Source organism: Epinephelus fuscoguttatus, linkage group LG14 (assembly GCF_011397635.1).
Source record: "Epinephelus fuscoguttatus linkage group LG14, E.fuscoguttatus.final_Chr_v1".
NCBI lineage: Eukaryota > Metazoa > Chordata > Actinopteri > Perciformes > Serranidae > Epinephelus > Epinephelus fuscoguttatus.
Window position 1 is genome coordinate 22,903,468 of NC_064765.1, and position 17,854 is coordinate 22,921,321.

The 17,854-nt window shown below is 41.4% G+C and overlaps 2 protein-coding genes across 4 annotated transcripts in view; one reads left to right on the top strand and one right to left on the bottom strand.

Annotated features, from left to right (window-relative positions):
* Positions 1 to 7,255, top strand: part of tmem63c (transmembrane protein 63C) — a 44,319-nt gene extending 37,064 nt beyond the window's left edge. Inside the window, exons 20-23 of the mRNA XM_049596995.1 lie at positions 780 to 947; positions 1,051 to 1,163; positions 1,250 to 1,324; positions 1,731 to 7,255. Coding sequence (XP_049452952.1) covers positions 780 to 947; positions 1,051 to 1,163; positions 1,250 to 1,324; positions 1,731 to 1,961 — 587 coding nt within the window. The 3' untranslated portion in view covers positions 1,962 to 7,255. The remainder of the gene's footprint in view (positions 1 to 779; positions 948 to 1,050; positions 1,164 to 1,249; positions 1,325 to 1,730) is intronic.
* A 4,428-nt stretch (positions 7,256 to 11,683) lies between these two features.
* On the bottom strand, positions 11,684 to 16,106 carry ngb (neuroglobin). Of its 3 annotated transcripts, none has more exons than XM_049597138.1 (5): positions 15,433 to 16,106; positions 15,073 to 15,204; positions 14,496 to 14,604; positions 14,283 to 14,402; positions 11,684 to 14,182 (listed from the first exon to the last, which is right to left on the bottom strand). In XM_049597138.1, the coding sequence occupies exons 2-5, from the start codon at positions 15,168 to 15,170 to the stop codon at positions 14,030 to 14,032; spliced, it is 480 nt and encodes a 159-aa protein (XP_049453095.1). In that variant the 5' UTR covers positions 15,171 to 15,204; positions 15,433 to 16,106; the 3' UTR covers positions 11,684 to 14,029. The 3 variants fall into 3 exon arrangements, with proteins under 3 accessions (XP_049453095.1, XP_049453094.1, XP_049453096.1); XM_049597137.1 differs by having other exon boundaries at positions 15,073 to 15,307; XM_049597139.1 differs by lacking the exon at positions 15,433 to 16,106 and adding an exon at positions 15,308 to 15,405.
* Between the last annotated feature and the right edge of the window lie 1,748 nt (positions 16,107 to 17,854).

Here is a 17,854-nt window from a genome sequence, read left to right on the forward strand (position 1 = left end):
CGAAAATTAGAGATAAAGGCATGTTTAAGTTTAAGTTTATTTACTTTATTAATCCCCCTGAGGGGAAATTCAATGTTTTCACTCTTGCTTGTCAATTACACACAGGTCCGAAAGACACACACATGCACAAACAGGACCCATACATGCACAAAGTGGAGAGATGTCAGAGTGAGGGGGCTACAGTCAGTCATGGCAAATATTAACATAGTCAGTGAACTTATGCTTAGCTAACATTAGCTTAACAGCTAAATAACTTTTTAACAAACTTTTGTTAACAGTTGAATCAAAATATTTCTTAAATGCATTCTCAATTTTTATAAATTTAATATTTATCTTACAATCTTGTTAAATTTGCGTTACATTTGTTGAGGAGTACATTATGACTTGTTTAGGACTCGAAATTCAAAGCTTAGGACTTTGAAATTGCCTTGGGACTTACGTGCAGAGGCTTGAAACTTACTTTTGACTTGCAAAACAATGACTTGGTTCCACCTCTGGTAACTGGTATACTGTTTTTCTCTTCTTTTGTTTTGTTAAATCAACTCACAGTAGCCATGTCACAATAATTTTATTGGACATTGCATCAAACTTTCCATTGAGCAACGTAAATATTCAGTGTTTGAGGCCATGGATAGATATATATTATGTATGGGGTCCTGTGGAGGCTGGAGAGAACAATATCTAAAATATTACCAGGACATTTAAGGACTGTACCAGGGTTTTCTATCTTTCCAAAGAATGCTGTAGTATTTTCAGTCATGTTTCCTCTGCCCCTCTAGGTCTCCTTTATGTGATCCTGAAGCACATGGTCGACCGATACAACATCTACTATGCATATGTTCCCACCAAACTCAGCCAGCGGATCCACAGAGCAGCCATCAGCCAGGTTATCCTGGCTCCCATCCTCTGCATGTTCTGGCTGCTCTTCTTCTCTGTGCTCAGATTAGGTACCTTATCACTTCCTGCTTTCTATCAGTCATTGGATCGTGAGTGTAGCCTACATTAAAACATTGTGACATTAAAATTTCTTGTCATCCCTTACGATCACAGGTCCAATGCATCCCATCAGCCTCTTCACCATAGTGTCCCTGCTCTCCTGTATTGCCTTCTCCCTCTTCCGCTTGTGCCTTAGGAAGCAACCAGACAAGTCGACAAGCTACCAGGTCAGCTCCATCATAACTCACAGAGATTAAGTTTAGCTGAGGATGAGGTAACACTAAATGAGTAGCATGCATTTTCTTTGTTTCAGATGTCTGATCAGCCTGCAGAGGGGACGTTCAGTGATGGCGACAGATCTACTGTAACATCCACCACTGCCTCCAGTGTACAGTATCACATTATTATACACAACATAAACTAATCAATTAATCGATTATTCACTGCATCTTAATTGGTATTGCTACTTTTACTTAAATAAAGGATCTGAGTATTTCCATAACTGAGTTAAAACATGCAGCTGCCTGATCCTTTAAAGCAGTCAAAGGTTATAGTGTCTTGCAAAACTGGATTTGCGATCTTTGCCCTTTACTTCATTTTCTGGACTGGATCCTGGATATAGATACTCATTAATTTGTTAAGATCTTAACTTGGTGCAAGACTTTACATCTTAAGTTCAGGGTGGGAAGACAAACTCAAACTTGAAACGTACTGTCACCTCATATACTCCCCGTGAATAAAGTGATTTACTGTGTGACACCATCATTAACTCTATGTTGATCTTCCTCCCTCAGCTGTTTGTGGCATCCGTGCTGCTGGAGCCAGAGCTGGCTTTGACTCCCATGCCCTCCCCAGCCCACCACAGCTACGGCGCCATGGCCAGCTCCCAGAGTTCAAGCCACGGCCCGGCAGAGGAAGAGGAGTGCGAGGAGGACCACGCCCAGACTCATGAGACTGAGCTTCAAGATCCCCCAGACCCCTACTGCTCCAGCCCACTAATGGACAGCCCCGTTGGGTTCCACTAACGCCAAATCCCCCCGAGCTAATTCCACGTGTCCTTCACCTGTGGATTGCTAAACGCCGCAATGCTGACCTCAGACTCCAACTTAGCTGCCTCAGACCCTGAGACCAGACTGGGCTTGTTAGAGAGGATGGGGAAGCTGATGTGGAAAGAAGCTTAAGAATACAGGAGCACGATCCATGTAAACATCACTATCTATATATATATAGACAGCAGTTTGCCAAAACATCTCGTGAACCTGTCTCATGGACACAAACATCAGTCTCCACAGAAGACATCCCTAAATGTACAGATTATTTTAGTTAAACTATTGGATGCTCTGTGACAGGGATTCTTCTTCTATGGCTTCATTTGCAAGTTAAAAAGGTTAAAAGAGACTGGGGTGGAATTGCCTTGGGGTTGCTATCACAGATACTCTGTTCATACTTGCCACTTGGACATGAGCAGAGGTGAAAGTTCCCATCAGAGTGGGTGGTGTGAGCAGGCTTGCCCCAGCAGACTGACAGAGTGGTCTGGGTGCGAGTGATATCTGGTTCCTCGGCGGCAGAGCTAGAGGAGGCTGAGGGTGAGGGCAGCTAGTTGTGAAGCCATCTGCAGTGAGAGAGCAGACAGACGGAGGGCCAAGATGTACTGTAAGATATGTACACACTCTCCAAGGAGGCACAAGCAGCTTGACTGTACCTGCAGCTTGTTGTAACTATTATCAATTTAAGGTTGCTATTTTTGCTACAGTATTTTTGGTGTCATTGATATTGTGCTTTGGGTTTGGGGCGTGGGCTACTGGAGGTTGTATAAGGATTTGCAGAACTGTCCCATCTTAATCAGACTTTTCCCTTATTATGCTGTTTTGACTATGTATGTGATCCAATTAAATTTTTGCTTATTATTTAGAAGAAATAGTTCAACATTTTGCTTTGACTAGTTTGCTTAATGGCAGAGAGTTAGATGAGAAAATCGATACCATTCTTATGTCTGTACGGTACATAAGAAGCTACAACCAGTTAGCCTAGCTTAGCATGAAGACTGGAAACACTCACGTCACTACAGTAACTTATTGAATTCTACTTGTTAAAAAGTAGCAACTTCAGAGACTGAAAATGAAGCCGACGCAGTGCTGAAAACTGCAGTTCCTCAAATGGCCACTTGAGGCTGGCTCCAAAACAGTCTCCACAGACCCCCATGTTACAATGCCCAACTTTACAGTAGAAATAAACATGTTTACAGCCTAGTACAAAAACTTTTCCGGTCTTTATAGCTAATTCCAACATTAATGACAACTGTATGTTTGTGAGTTTGTATTTAACTCACCCATTCACTTTTTTTCTGAAGGCCTAAAGTTACGTATAATTAAGGGTGGAGCCGGTGGAGTGACCGGCTGTCTGCAAGGCTTCACCACAGTCTATGAGTCAGATCCACCCCTCGCTCCTCAACAGCTCCACAATCTTTCCAAATATGGTTACCTCGGGTCACTTATGACTCCAAAAATCAAAGAAAGTGATGGACATAATGCGGAACAGGAGTCCATTATTTTTATACAGTTTATGATTGTCACCAAGCCCCAAATAAGTGTGCCAGGCTTTGAAGCCAATTTTACATAGTGGCCAAACATAGAATTACAGTGTCAGGGTCTGTCACTTGATGCCATGGGCTCAAAAAGACTTTTTCCTGTAGACTTAAATTGTGAAAGAAACGTCTGTAAGTCAGTGGATAAATGTTTTTGAGTGTCACAACCCCTGCAAAATGAGTTGTTTAACTATTGGGATATGATACAGTCAATCCGATAACGTTCGAAAGTCGAGAAGAGCCACACAATTAAATCACTTTATCCTCACTCAAGTTAGCGGAGTGCTAAACTGAAAGTTAGCCGCTGTTCTATGGAAAATTCAGGTAATTTCATCCCACAAAAATCAAGCTTTATCAGCTTCATGTGCCACTGAGCCCCCCCAAAAAACATACATTTTACACATTAGTTTTACTATGAATTAAACAAATGTGATATAGCATGTTATTTATTAAGCTTTAAAGGTGCTTTATTGTGCTTTGTTTCCTGTGGACGGAGCCAGGCTGACTGTTCTCCCCCATTTCCAGTCTTTATGCTAAGTTAAGCTAAGTTGCTTATATCAGATAGTTTATATCATCTAACTCTCAGCAAGCAAACAAAATTTGTTTCTTTTCCAAAATGTTGAACTATTCCTATAAGTTGTGTGAGCTATGGAAAAATTAGAAGCACATCCTGAAATTGGAACATTTTGAAAATATGCTGAAAGTAACTACACGGTATGTTACCTCTTAAACTATTATGTTGCCATAATGGCTCCAATTTATTTATTTGTTTAGTGTTGGTAAATGTTTGTGCTAAAATTACATTTTCTCCCCAAATACAAACAGTAAAAATCAAGCACTACCATACTGTACCATGGTTTTAGTTGCATTAATGTATTCTGTGTGACACGCCACTGCATGTTATGTTGTATAAATGAGGTATGCATTTCTATCCTTATTCATAATATCCAGTTTTATGTGCTATTTTCATTAGTTTGCTGTCTGTGTGTTTGCAGGTTTTGTATTTTGGAGTTGTTTTTATTTGATGAAAGTTTTTCTCATGAAACTGAATGTAAAGTGATTGTAGTTCATTCATTTCTCTTGCTGTGCCTTGAACAAACACTCCTTTTTGTGTGACAATCCAGCATGGCCTGAAATATGCTGCATGGACTGAAAACTAAAGAGTGGAGAAACATCTAAGAGATGAAAACACAACAACAAACGCATAAACAACCCAGAGTAGTGATTTTCATCACACAGTCAATGGGTAGCTCATTCTGTTTGTCACGAGACAAGCAGTAGGCTCATTCCACTAACATACTGACAAAACAATCTTCAAGCACTTAATACCATTTTCTGGAGCTTTCAAACCATATCACATGGTCTTCATCTGCAAGTTAGTTTGTCACAGAATTGTGGATGAAAAAACTTTCCACTTTTCAGTGCATGTTTAGGAGTTTTCTCCATGTTTGACAGCACATTCTTGACTATGCTAAAAAAGAAAAAGAAAGCTCTACTCGAGGTCCACTTACTTGCTCTTTGTGGAACTTTAAACGTCTAATGTGGAGGATTTAGAGTCATCCAATGCTAACATTAACATTGTCGCCTCACAGCAAGAGGGTTCCTGGTTCAAAATTAGGGTAGGGGTTTCAAATCCCAGGGTGGAGAGTCCTTCTGTGCAGAGTTTGCATGTTCTCCCCATGTTTTCTCTGGGTACTCCGGCTTCCTCCCACAGTCCAAAGACGTGCAGGTTAATTGGTGACTCTAAATTGGCCGTAGGTGTGAATGTGAGTGTGAATGGTTGTCCGTCCCTATGTGTCAGCCCTGTGATAGTCTGGTGACCTGTCCAGGGTGTACCCCGCCTCTCGCTCAGTGTCAGCTAGGATGGGCTCCAGCCCCCGCACCCCCTAACAGGATAAGCGGTTACAGAAAACAGATGTATGAATAAGAATAGTTGTGTGTTTGTTACCTTAGAATGAGCCATGCATATCTTTATACAGAGCAGGTCCTCTTCCACGGAGTCTGCCATTTTGTTCTACAGTAGCCCAGACAAATCAAACACTAACTCTAGACTGAGCCATTTGCTTTTTCACATTGACAACCCTATCTCTCTGACATGCTCTGCTAGATACCAGACCCCAAGATGGCGCCTGTTCAGTCCAACGGAGTTGCTTGCCAGGCACATACACCAGTAAAAGTTTTTCTACCTGCCGGAGTGTTATGCTGCAGTATCCAGTCCATTGAATATGCACAGTAGTGTTTTTCCCGCTGGCCCCGTCTGAGTTCCCACTTAGCTCATAGATTTTACATTGTGGTGACATCACAGATTTTCAAATATCTTTTCTTGGGTCAAGGAAGGTTTTACAAATATAAAACCTCTATAGATCAAAAGTCCATAATAGAGAGAGTCATAGTTTACCCTGTTTGCACTTCGAGGTGTCCTGTTATCAGGTTTTCAGATGTCCCTTTTACAATGGTAGTCTTCGGGGAAAGTGCTGCAGGGGATTTTTTTTCACTGCAATACTGCAAGTGACCACTAGTAAACTACTGCTACGTGCCACTAAATCGTACACACTGGACCTTTAAGAGTAAACTGTAATGGTCAACTTGTGCAGCAGCATGGACGCTGAGAAGTCCTAAAGATGCCCAGGATAATAGAAAGTTTGAAGGTCTACAGATCAGTGACAGCGAAGCAAACTTGCTTGCTGATGAAAACCAACACTGTCAACACTAGGCAAACTTACTGTGTGTCTTTACATCACAGCAGTTGCATCGCTTTTTTAAGCTTTGCATTGTGTACTTGTCGGTGCCTTGTTGTCGATTTCAATCAGTTTCTCAACTGTTGTATTCTTTGATTATACAGAACATATACGATCTATGGCCAATCTAAAATCTTTTAAAGTGGTTTAATCCAGTGTCATTCGCTTGTGTGTGATTTCTCTGTAGGTTGTTTTAATTGTAACATGTTTGATGAACAGTGATAGCACTGTCTAGATCAGTTCAGCATATCTTCTGTCAGAACAGCTGAAAAAGCTTCTTGATGTCCAGTCCTGTTGTTTTAGTCCATTTTATGTTCTGTATGAAGGTTTAATATAGTTGAATCATATAAAATCACAGGCCAGTACTTTCATAAAAACTGATGGCATATTATTGCCTAAAATGAAATGCACTTTGCTCCATTTCACAAGGAATCTAATTCTAGCTCCTTGTGCTGTATAAAACAGATGAAAGCTGGCAGCAGAGAGAATGAAGTGGTCAGTGCTGAGAATCATGAAGTAAAATCTATTTGGGAAAAAAAACAAAACATCAAAGAGCATCTCAACATTTCTGTCTGTGAACTACCAACACTGTGGGTTTCTCTTGCAGAAGCTTGTTTCACAGATCATTAAACGTACTTTCCTTTGAAAATACAAAATAAAACTTATTAGGGTATTCTTAGCTCTAATGGCCATGCAAGGAGGGATTGTCCATTTTCATGCCTAACTAGTTTTATTGTATCCTGTCATGTCTGTTCATATACTGTCGGCTTGGCCATCCGAGGCCATCTATTTGGAGGTACATTAGCTTTCCAGACACGTCCACTGGTTTTTGCTCTTGGTTATGAAATGTGTGTATCAAAAGTGCTTTACTTTATGCAGTATGTGAGCCTGCTGTAAATGTGGGTTATTTTATCTCCAAGAAGGTTGAGGTTAAGGGACAGACTGCGTTTGAGATTGATCTCTGTCAGGCTAACGAGTTTTCATCTGTCAAAAGTGAAGTGCTGTGATCTGAAATTAAAATTAATTCAGCTCAATCCACTCATCTTGTGCCATGAACTCCTTATTGCTCTCCTCTGCTGTGGTCTGTGATGAAGGGTTGTTGAGAGGCAGTGAGTCACATTTCATGTGGTAAGTAGTAGTGCAAGAGTGAATGTGCATATGATGCCTTCAGGAAGTGTGCAAAATATGTTTTACAATGCTGGTTTATGATGAATGTTGGACTTTACCTTTTAAAGAAATAGTTCCAATTTTGGAAAATATGCTTATTTGCTTTCTTGCCGAGAGTTACACAAGAAGACTGGTACCACGTGAGTATCTGTACATTAAATATGACGCTACAATTTGCAGCCAGTTAGCTTAGCTTAGCACAAAGACAGATAGCAGGGACAACAAGCCTGACTCTGTCCAAAGGTGATAAAATTTGGCAACATTTCTAAAACTCACTAATTAACACATTAAGTCTGGTCTGTTTAATCCATATAAGAACTTATGTGTAATAATCTGATGGGGAAATGAAGCTGTTACATCGTTCTCTTAAAGGCCAGGCTCCATTGAGATTGACAGTTCCTTAACATCCTTGAATACAGGATTTGCTGCCTCAAACAGTTTTGTGTATGTGTGTTGGATTCACCAAAATATAGCAGACATTATTACAGGTGGCTTAGATAGATTTTGTCGCCGACCCCACCGTACATTGCTTAGCCTCCATGTTGGCCTTCCTGCTTCTCCAAATTGGGGGCATGCCGTCTGGCATCTACTGTAGGTAATACACAGACCATGGATAAGTTCCTTGATACAACCCTACTTCCGAGAAATCTGATTCTCTATTTAACTTGCTTAGTGCTGGTATATGGATTTTTCACCCTCTGAGCTGGAGCAAGCCTAGCTGTTTCCTCGTTTCCAAGCTTTGTGTTAAGCTAAGCAAACTGGTTGTAGGTTATATTGACCTTGTGCAAACATGAGAGTGGTGTCAATTTTCTGATTCAACTCTGCAATAAAGAAAGAAAGCATATTTCCCAAAGTGTCTAACTCTTCCCTTTAAGTCTGACAAGGTGCACGACTGATGATAGTGATTCCTTGATCAAACTGTCAGTCCAAACACCAGATTTAGCTCGTTTATAACAGAGCTGGACAGAGAGTGCTAATCAATGCAGGTGCATGTTAGCTCAGAATTTGAAGCAGTGTGTCTGCATACAAACTAGCCCGGGGACAAGCTTCTGTACACACTACAGGCCTCACTGGTCCCTCAAACCACATCTGAGTGTGGATGGGGCAATTAATTGCATGAGCATCTGCTTTTATCCAAACCACACTGGACAGCGGTAGCACCATAGTGCCAGTGGTGGATGCTGTTCCAGCAAAGTGGTATACTACTGAGTTTTTTTCAGAGACACATCTCACACTGACTGAATGGATGTCATTTTTCTGCAGGAAAAAGGGTTTGCAAGAAAACACCATAACATGCCTGCCGTTATATACGGTGCTTCTTCGTTGCTAAGAGTTACAAAAGGAGAAAGAAAAGTCCCTGACATTTCCCCTGTCACCCGTGGCAACTGCTGAGAGCATGCTTCTCAGTGAAAGGTGAATTCCTTTGGGTGTGTAGCCCGTCGCTCGCCTTCCTCCTGCCCAGATGCTTAGAATAGAAAATGTCTCTGCCTCCTGCAGCAAACATATTGTCACTCCCATATGGGTTCGTTTCGGCATGCAAATGTTGTTTAATAAGTTGGTGTTGTTTGGTATTTACATAATATCTTGCCTCAAATTTGTAGTTTTGTTTATCATTTTTATCTCCCCTATAGTACATTATAGTCTCAACAAACGTATAGAAAGTTCATCCTTGACCTTGGAATTAGTAGTTGACAAAACAATATACCACATGGTCTATTAAGTAGCCATGCAACAGCTTTCAAAGTATTGTCTGAAGCCTGATATAGCTTATTCCTCTGTTCCATAACGTATGTTGCCCGAAAAACTATTTAAAACACATCCATGAACAACACAGTTGCACTGGGTGACATGTTACTTCATTTCCACGAACAAGGGTGCAAATTTCATTTCAACACTGGGGGTGACACATACGAAACGTGAGGTTTGGGGGTCCTCCACAAGAAATTTTCGAGCATGAAACATTTAATATCCTGCTGTTAGGGACAGGGCAGTGGGGCAACAAGGACACAGGAGTTGCTGACATAATTGAGGGTTTCTATTTACCTAAAAATTACAGACCAAGAAATAAACAGCTAGGCCTGTAAAAGAGGTCAACACAACATGAATACGCTCAAAATAATAACTAAACATGGTGTTAACTAAAATAGACACGCGAAGGAACACATATAGTGGCTTGGCCAAACCAAATAATACACAAGGGGTAACTAAAATGGACGGTGACTACAACTAAGTACAAAGCCAAACTAACTAAACCCAAATCCCCACCATGACATGGCAGCACATGGTTTGGTTCAATGAGTTGGCTCCAGCATTTAAGAGTCCTCAATTTCCTCAATTTATGGTGTAAATGTCTTTAATTTTATCAAAATAAAAGTCCTCTGCATCTTTCTTTCTTCTTTTTGTTTTTACTGGGGCAGGGGGGAATGCACATGTTATAAATATTAAAGGGGACATATCCTCTGCATCCCCCTGATAATGAACATAGGTACTGTACTTTATTTTAAGTCTACCTCACACAGGCTACATGGTGTAAATACTTATTTACACAATGTCTGCACAGCTCGTGTAGCGAAAGCATGTTAGCAGAGTCCTCCATCTGTGTCTACAAAAGATGCATTCAGGCACAGTATTGAGTGTAGGTCACCCAATCACAATAGTTAAATGCATCAAATGGAAGAAAATGGACTTGATGCACAGAAACGGTGCTACCCCTGTCCAATGTGGTTTGGAAATGTTCTGCGGTTTTCTAGCGGCTGCATACATTATAAAAGTGTGTTTCCTCAGACTTGCATGAGACGGGCAACTGAAAAGCACAGCTGCAACACATCCTATTTAGACAAGCTAACACACTGAATGTGTATTAATCCGCAGCTGAAAATAGATCTAAACAAATACGCTATTTGTTCTGGTTTGAGTAACGTTTGCGAAAAACTACAGTGCCCAGCTGCTTTGGGAAATGTCAGCGCCCTTTTTGATAAAGTAACATATTTTTCACTGGTTTATATATAAGATTTATAAATCCAGCCTTATCTGTTAACTGATTGTACTTCCAGTTGGCAGTGACAGACAGCTCATTCCCACTGATGTGGTTGTTGCTTGGCAGGCTTGTGTCGCAGACTCCAGCAGCTATCAGAGTGAACCTTATTAGCCCGAGCCCGCACGCATAGTCACTGTCCACTCCTCACTCCTCTCCACAGCATGATTTAGGACGAGTGAGTGATTGAGCAATGCCTTCCTTTCCTCCTTCATCCAAAACAAATGCACTCACACACACATACACAGACACACATACAACTGTGGACCATCACTTAACAGTTGCCATGACAACATTCAATACCCCTTCATTCCAAAACACATTGCAGACTTTCTAAAAATAATGCGGGTTGTCTTTTCTCACAGACTCCTCTCCAGACGACGACAGCCTTCAGAGCAAATCCTCGTACACTGCAAGGTAAGACTGTGGGACTATAGGCACTGATAAATGAATAACCACAAGGGAAATAAACACCTCACTGCACTTGAGTCAGTATCTTATAAAATTCTGTTGCAATCTAACTGCTGGTTGGTGACCTGAGAGGAGGTCAGGTCAGTCTCCAGACTCTGGCTCAGTGTTGTACTGCGGGCTGAAGCGAGACATGGAGCATGGAGCCAGCATAAACACAGCAGACTTTCAGTGGGACAGAGAGAGCGAGGGTTCTGTTGGGAGTGCAGAGAGACAGATTAAGGCCATGTCAGCCACTGCTCCCACAGCAGAACAGACAGCCAGCTCATGGATGTGACTTTTACAATGATACAAGCAAATTGTATATATGGGAGAAATGAGCCCTGTGCACTCAGATTACAACTACCCTCCCATCTACTCCTCTCATTACTATGGCTTCACCTATGGGACACACATGCAAACTTTTATTTAATCAAGAACACATGCAAACATCAATGAGATGGAGAAAAATACAATAAAAACTGCAAAAGAATAGAACAGATTTGTGAAACTCTGTAAACAATCTTGATGTGACATTGTGCAGTTGCATGAGTAAGTGGGCTGATGTGCCTGAAGTCGCCCTCGTCTCCATGGCCAAGGGCAATGAGCCATTCGGCGCTTGGATCTTATGTAACACTAGGGGATGGGCTGTCAGTGGGAAGGAAATCAGGCATCGTGTGATTGATTTCAAGCGCTGACCATTGTGTTGTAACCATCATCAGTCTGTGACAAGCAATCTGAGAGTGGGAGGAAAACACACTGACCTCGTTCGGCAGTAAAATATCCACAGAAGATCACTTTATTTAAGTCTCAAGTAAGCACACGACATGTTTTTTTAAAGATGGAGTCCAGTTTACAAAGAGTGCGTGCTTGCATTAACTAATAATAATAGTACTGTGCCTTTTTTGGTTGAAGGATAACTAGGTGAAGTCATCGCTGTTCAGTAGCAGCTGATAATGATGAGGTAGACAGTGACACACTCAGTATCTACAGAGCTGGATGTTAACGGGATAACATGCCAGTTATCAGTCATGCCTGCTAAAAAAGACCTAATGTCAGGTAATTGAAAACAGAGACATGGAGATCAACCTGCATAGGTCTGTGTACTGATACTAAGAAAAGAATCACTGTAATAACACCACATACACAGTTAAATATTACATCTCTGAGCTGTAAAATACAGACTATGCAGGGATAAAATAGTGTAATAAAAAAGAAATCTGCTTTTATAATTTTCTGTAAGGATGCACATTTAAAAGTTGATAATATTTCTATTATTTTTGAGTAAATAAAACCCTGTCTGGGTTCACACAAGGTAAAATATCTGGAGGATATATCGTCTATCAGATTTAAAAGAAAAAAAAAATCAATGCTCTTTAACAACACATACATTTCAGAATATAAAAATAAACTTTATAAATGTAAACTCAGACTAAAGCGATAATAACCACATATCAGCAGCTTGGATTTACAGTTGTATGGTGTTATTATCTAATACTTGGCGCACTGTTGCTAAGTTACTTGGCATCATGATCATGAATGTCAATAACAGCTGAGCATGGTACATACAGTGTTATGGCAGCAATAATAACACACACATATTGGACGGTGTCAGCATACAGTAGTATCTTTGTATTATTTGTTCTGTGTTAATAAAGTAAAAGTTTGTCTTTGTTTCATAATCCAAAATAAATATCTACTGTCATGTAGAAGCTCTGTGCTGGAGACACACTTTGTTCATCTTCATCTCTAAGGGTGAGGTACATTTGTAGCCTCAACATTACAGTTAATAAGCATTACTAAAATCAGGGCTGGGCGATATGAAGAAAATCTAATTTTGCTATTTTTCAAATTCAAATATCTTGATATTGTAGAGTTGGTGCTTTCACAAAGTATTTACACGATAAATAATCATCAGTAATGTGGATATAATAACAAAATGGGAAAAGGCAAATAAAAGAACAGCTAGAACAGTCTTTTAAATTCAGAAAATTACATCACTTAACTGTAACGCAGCTTTTAAAACCCAGTAAAGAGGCAGCACTTACGATATTACGATATCCAAAATCTAAGATGTTGTCTAGCCTCATATCACGATATCAGTATAATATCGATATATTGCCCAGCCCAAACTGAGATAAGCGACTACAGTACGAGAAAACTACTTTACACTAACAATGACCTTTAAACTGATAGCCAAGGAACAAATGTTATAACTCCTCAAAGATGCCCTTTACTCTAAAGTAGTAAGCTAACATAACAGTCTATGAGTTAAAGTTTAACAGTCAGCTGAAGCCTATTAAAAAAAAATAAATCACAACCTCTACTGAGGGGAGCATCACACACCATGTTGAGTAAGGTGCACGTGGACGCCTTAACAGTCAGATCTCCATAGAAAGCTATCAGAGAATATAACAGTTCTTGTCAATATCTATTGAGTAAAATTTGAATTAGGTTAAATGTTAGATAAAAGTCACACACAAAGGTAGGTGTAATGTAGTAAATAGAAAACACAGGAATGATTATGATTAAGGTGATAGGATTTTCTTCTGTAAGATCACATTGCTTTGTCCCAAAACTTTGAACATGTTTTGTGAAGTATCACTGTGTTCCAGTTAGATAGAGAGCTGCCGTGCTGGCCACAGTAACCATCACAGTTTGAGTAGTGTGTGATGCCTAAACATAATATCTAATGTGTCACAATTCTGCAACTCTTTTAAGATACATCACAAAAACCACTACAGTCACTGTTATTTGAGTAGATATATCAAAGCCATTATGTACAAAGAGACTCAGCAGTTGTCCTTGTTGCTTTCTCTCAGTGCGAGGCACTCAGATTACAGGGCCAGACTCAGGAGAACCACAGCAGGCTAGCTCAGATCCTCAAAGCTGTACAGCAGCATTGTCTGGTAGCTAAACTTCCACAGCAAAGAAAACAAACCCTGCCATCGGTTGAACCAATTGTAAAGTGTAACCACACCATACATTCGCTACGCTATGCAACCCCACTCACTGAGCAAATGTACAGCCAAAGCCACAATGCTGCAAGTTACACAACCTCATTCCATGGCAACCATGTTGAGTGATTTGACAGCGACTGCTCAGCAGCTCCCGCTGTGTGCCTCAGTCCGCCTTGTCCTCCCCGTTCTTGGCCCATCCTCGGCTCATGGCTGCTACCACGATGCTGTACATGTTGAGCCAGGCTTGACGTAGCGGCGCCGTGTAGGCCTGGCCCAAACTGCATTGCAGCATGTAGAGAAGGGACTCACCCACCACCTGAAGAAGTCCAAAACAAACACACAGAAAAAAAACTTTAAAACCTCATTCCCTCGTGAAATTGCTTTTGGAGAGTTGTACTATGAAATGTTGGTCCTACAGCAAATGACTGTGTGTTGACTCCCACTGCCTGATGCTTCCTCCCAAGGTTGAGCAGAAAGTCCTCCAGTGAGTGAAGGTCGTCCAGGTGGCTGACTGCTGCATCGATAACAAGCATCACCTGCGATCACACATACATGCAAATACACAGAGTGTTCAAAACTGTGCACAAGCACAAACTGCATACTTGCAATAGTGAATGCGGTGAGCTCACCTTGGTGACATGTTCCAGGAACTCGGGGCTGGAGAGGCAGTCTTGTGTGGTGTCACAGTTTGTAGCGTAGTGGAAAAGAGTGAGGAGCGCAGGTTCCAGCTCAAACAATCTACCACAGACAAATACCACACTATTCTATAGGTGTATACACACGCCAGGGGTTTGCCAAACATCCACACAGACAAAAAACAATCCATAAATCATACATCTACAAATCTCTCCTGCTAGTCTCCCTGATTTAGCGGCAGCCGTCTCAAAAGTAAATTGTAGATTATTGCAGTCTGTCGCCAAGCAACAAGTCAAGCTTCCGGTGCCTGCATGGTGAAAGTGTGCAGCGAAGGATCTAGCTTGATTCTCTCTCCAAACCTGTGTTACATATTCACATCTACATATTCTTAACACCACAGCTATAAAGTAACAACACAAAAAACAGCAAGATACTATTAGTTTTGGTTTAGTGTTATTAGAATTAATGTCAATGAATAGATAGATGCACAAAATACAATGTTTTCTTCTCCCACAAGTCACTTTACAGTCTAATTCCATTTAAATCATGATGATTTGTGGAAAACATTACCTGGAAAACATGATGACACCATGAGGAACTTTGTTCTTGCCCAGGCTCTCCCAGCTGCCTCGTATCAGCTCCTTGTCTTTCCCCGACAGCTTGTCCATCCTCCCTCAGGCTATAAACACGAGGCAAGTTTTTCTAGAGGGGAAACACACAACTCCGCTATAGGACAAGAGGGCGCAGTTTGAGGAAAGCCATAATATTCGAGTCAATCCACAGACGAAAACGTCCACCAACCCACCTGGAAAACAAAGTGCAGCATGAAGTGAGTGTGACACAGCTGATTTGTTAGTTTCAGATATGAAGAGGGGGACACGGCTGCAGCAGATATGATTCCTAGGCTGAAGATGCACAAGCATACTGTACCTTCTTGAGGTCAGTCTTCTCTGTGAACTTCTTCTGATGCAGCCGGGATGAGGGGTCTGTCTGTGTGTGTGTATGTGTGTAAGTGTGTTTGTTTGTGTGTGTGCAGGCAGCAGCCTTGCCTGACACTCTGGTGGTGCACTTGCTCTCTATCCCCAGCCCCACGGTGCAGTCAGGGAGACAACTTGTGCCACGCTCTTATCTGTCACACTGCCTGCTATCTCTCTCCCCTTCCCGTTTGCCTCTTGATATGCTCTCTCTCCAGCACTGGGGATATTATTCATGCCACTGAAGGAGAAAAAGAGGGATCTCTCTCTGCTGCTCCAGAGAGGCTGCGGCGAGCCACAGCTCCTCCTGCAGGTGAACCGAAGACTAAAACACACAGAGACTATGCATGCATACAAATCTGCATGTATAACACAGCGCATAAGGAAATACTCTTACTTTAAAATCACAGTTCAAATACACAAAAAAACTAAATGAGGAAATTGATTTTGGTCCTTTTTTAAAGTGACTGATGCATGGGGTTTAGTGCTGTTGCTTAAAATGGTTATATATTGTTGTTATATATTCTTTTTATCTATTTTGTTGTTTGTACATGTCTTATATTTTGCTCCTATTATTTTTTCTTCCTTCTAAACACCTTGTAAAGCCATTTAGTGGTCGTACTTTGCATTGTCATTTGCAAGTCTACTGGCTCAGGTGTTTGAAATCACTTTGCATTTACTGAAGGTGAAACTGTGCTCAGGGCTACATCCTGAAGAAGGCTGTTTGTGCCATCATGTCTGGGTTGTATCCCAGTTCTATCTCAGCATATACCAGCACTGTGTTTGTTTTAAGTATATAAATAGAAAACCTGATTAAAGGCATTTTAACTTTTTGCCAGAGGAGTGCCTTGCTCCTTCTGTTTTCCCTACCAAAGAGCACCTTCGTCACGCTTGTTTGAACTTCCATGCACTCCAGATTTTTCCTTTTATTAAAGATTATTTTTTGGGCTTTTGCCTTTAAATGATAGGACAGTTTTAGGGGGTAAGGAGGGACAGAGAGCAGGGATGACATGCAGCAAGGGGCTGCAGGCTGGAATCGAGCCTGCAGCAAGGACATTGCCTTTGTACATGGGATGCCCGCTCCACCCACTGAGATGCTGGGTGCCCCAACTTTCTCCTTTTTTAAAAAAGAAATTAAGATGAACAACAAAATAGCTTGAGCAGAAGCACTTCATGCAGTGAAATGCAGATGTTTACAGCAGCTGAATGTAAAGTCTCTGTAAAAATAGGTCTGAACTCGAAAAGCACAACTCTGAGACCAGGCCTGTAAAATAAAAAGTTCAAGTTCACTCAAGGTGAACTTTTTCATTAAGTGATCTGGCTTAGAGAGCTGAGGTCCAGAAAGGAAGCACAGGGGCTGTTTCAGGCTAAACTCAGGCAGGCAGGCAGGCAAGAGGGGAAAATGGCTGCACAAGGAAGCACAATAGATAACCTGGCAGGGGATGAATGGAAGCGGGCCGGTATATAAGCTACTGGGCTGATGGGGAAGAGGGAACAGGTGGGTGGGGGGAGGTCAGGTGATGGAGGATGGTGGGAACACAGGGGTTATATCAGGGCAGGTGGGAGTGGCAGAAGCTGAAATGCCAGGAGAGTTGGTGCATGGCAGGGGAAGAAAAAAAAAGCAGACAAGGAAAATGTGAGGCGAGGACTTGGCTAACATTGTGACAGTGAAGTCCATTTGAGGCCTGTATTATCTATTCTAGGGTGTGTCCTCAGCTGCCCACATTTGCAACCCCTGCATTTACAGAATTAAATGTGTGGGAATTTTTATATCTTGCAGCGGCTGGAATAATAAAAGACCTGAACGTACCACCTTGGCGAAATTATATTGTTCATCTGCTAAGTAGAGCCACTCCTCAAACAGTGTGATCATAACATTTGGTGGCCAAGCGCTCAGCCTCTCATTAATCTAAATGAGATGTGTTTGTTGCCTCTCTCAGCTTTCACACACATCGGAGGCACTACGGTTGGTTTAAATAGATGTCACAGCAGGCATCTCACTCGGATATTGTCTAACAGGGTGAGAGAAATTGGTTTTGTTTTCAGCTGTGCAGTGGGGGAATCAGAGGTGCGCAGCGTTTTCCTGAGGGACTACAAGGCAGAGTGGGGAGGGATAAAACTGTTCCCATGACAACCTGACAGGATGGAGCCCTGGAAGCTTTATCATGTGATGTTTGAGATCTCAAGAAAGGGACTCTGGGATTATTTATTACATCTCTAACTACTGTGTGGCAACATCTAGGCTTATAGCTGTAGTTGGTAAACTTTTTTAATATTTGCTGAAGCTGTCACTACATTCATACAGCACTAAATGAGACAGATAATCATATTCCTCTGCCCACTCTATTGCCTTGTAGCGCTTCTAATGGCCTTACCAT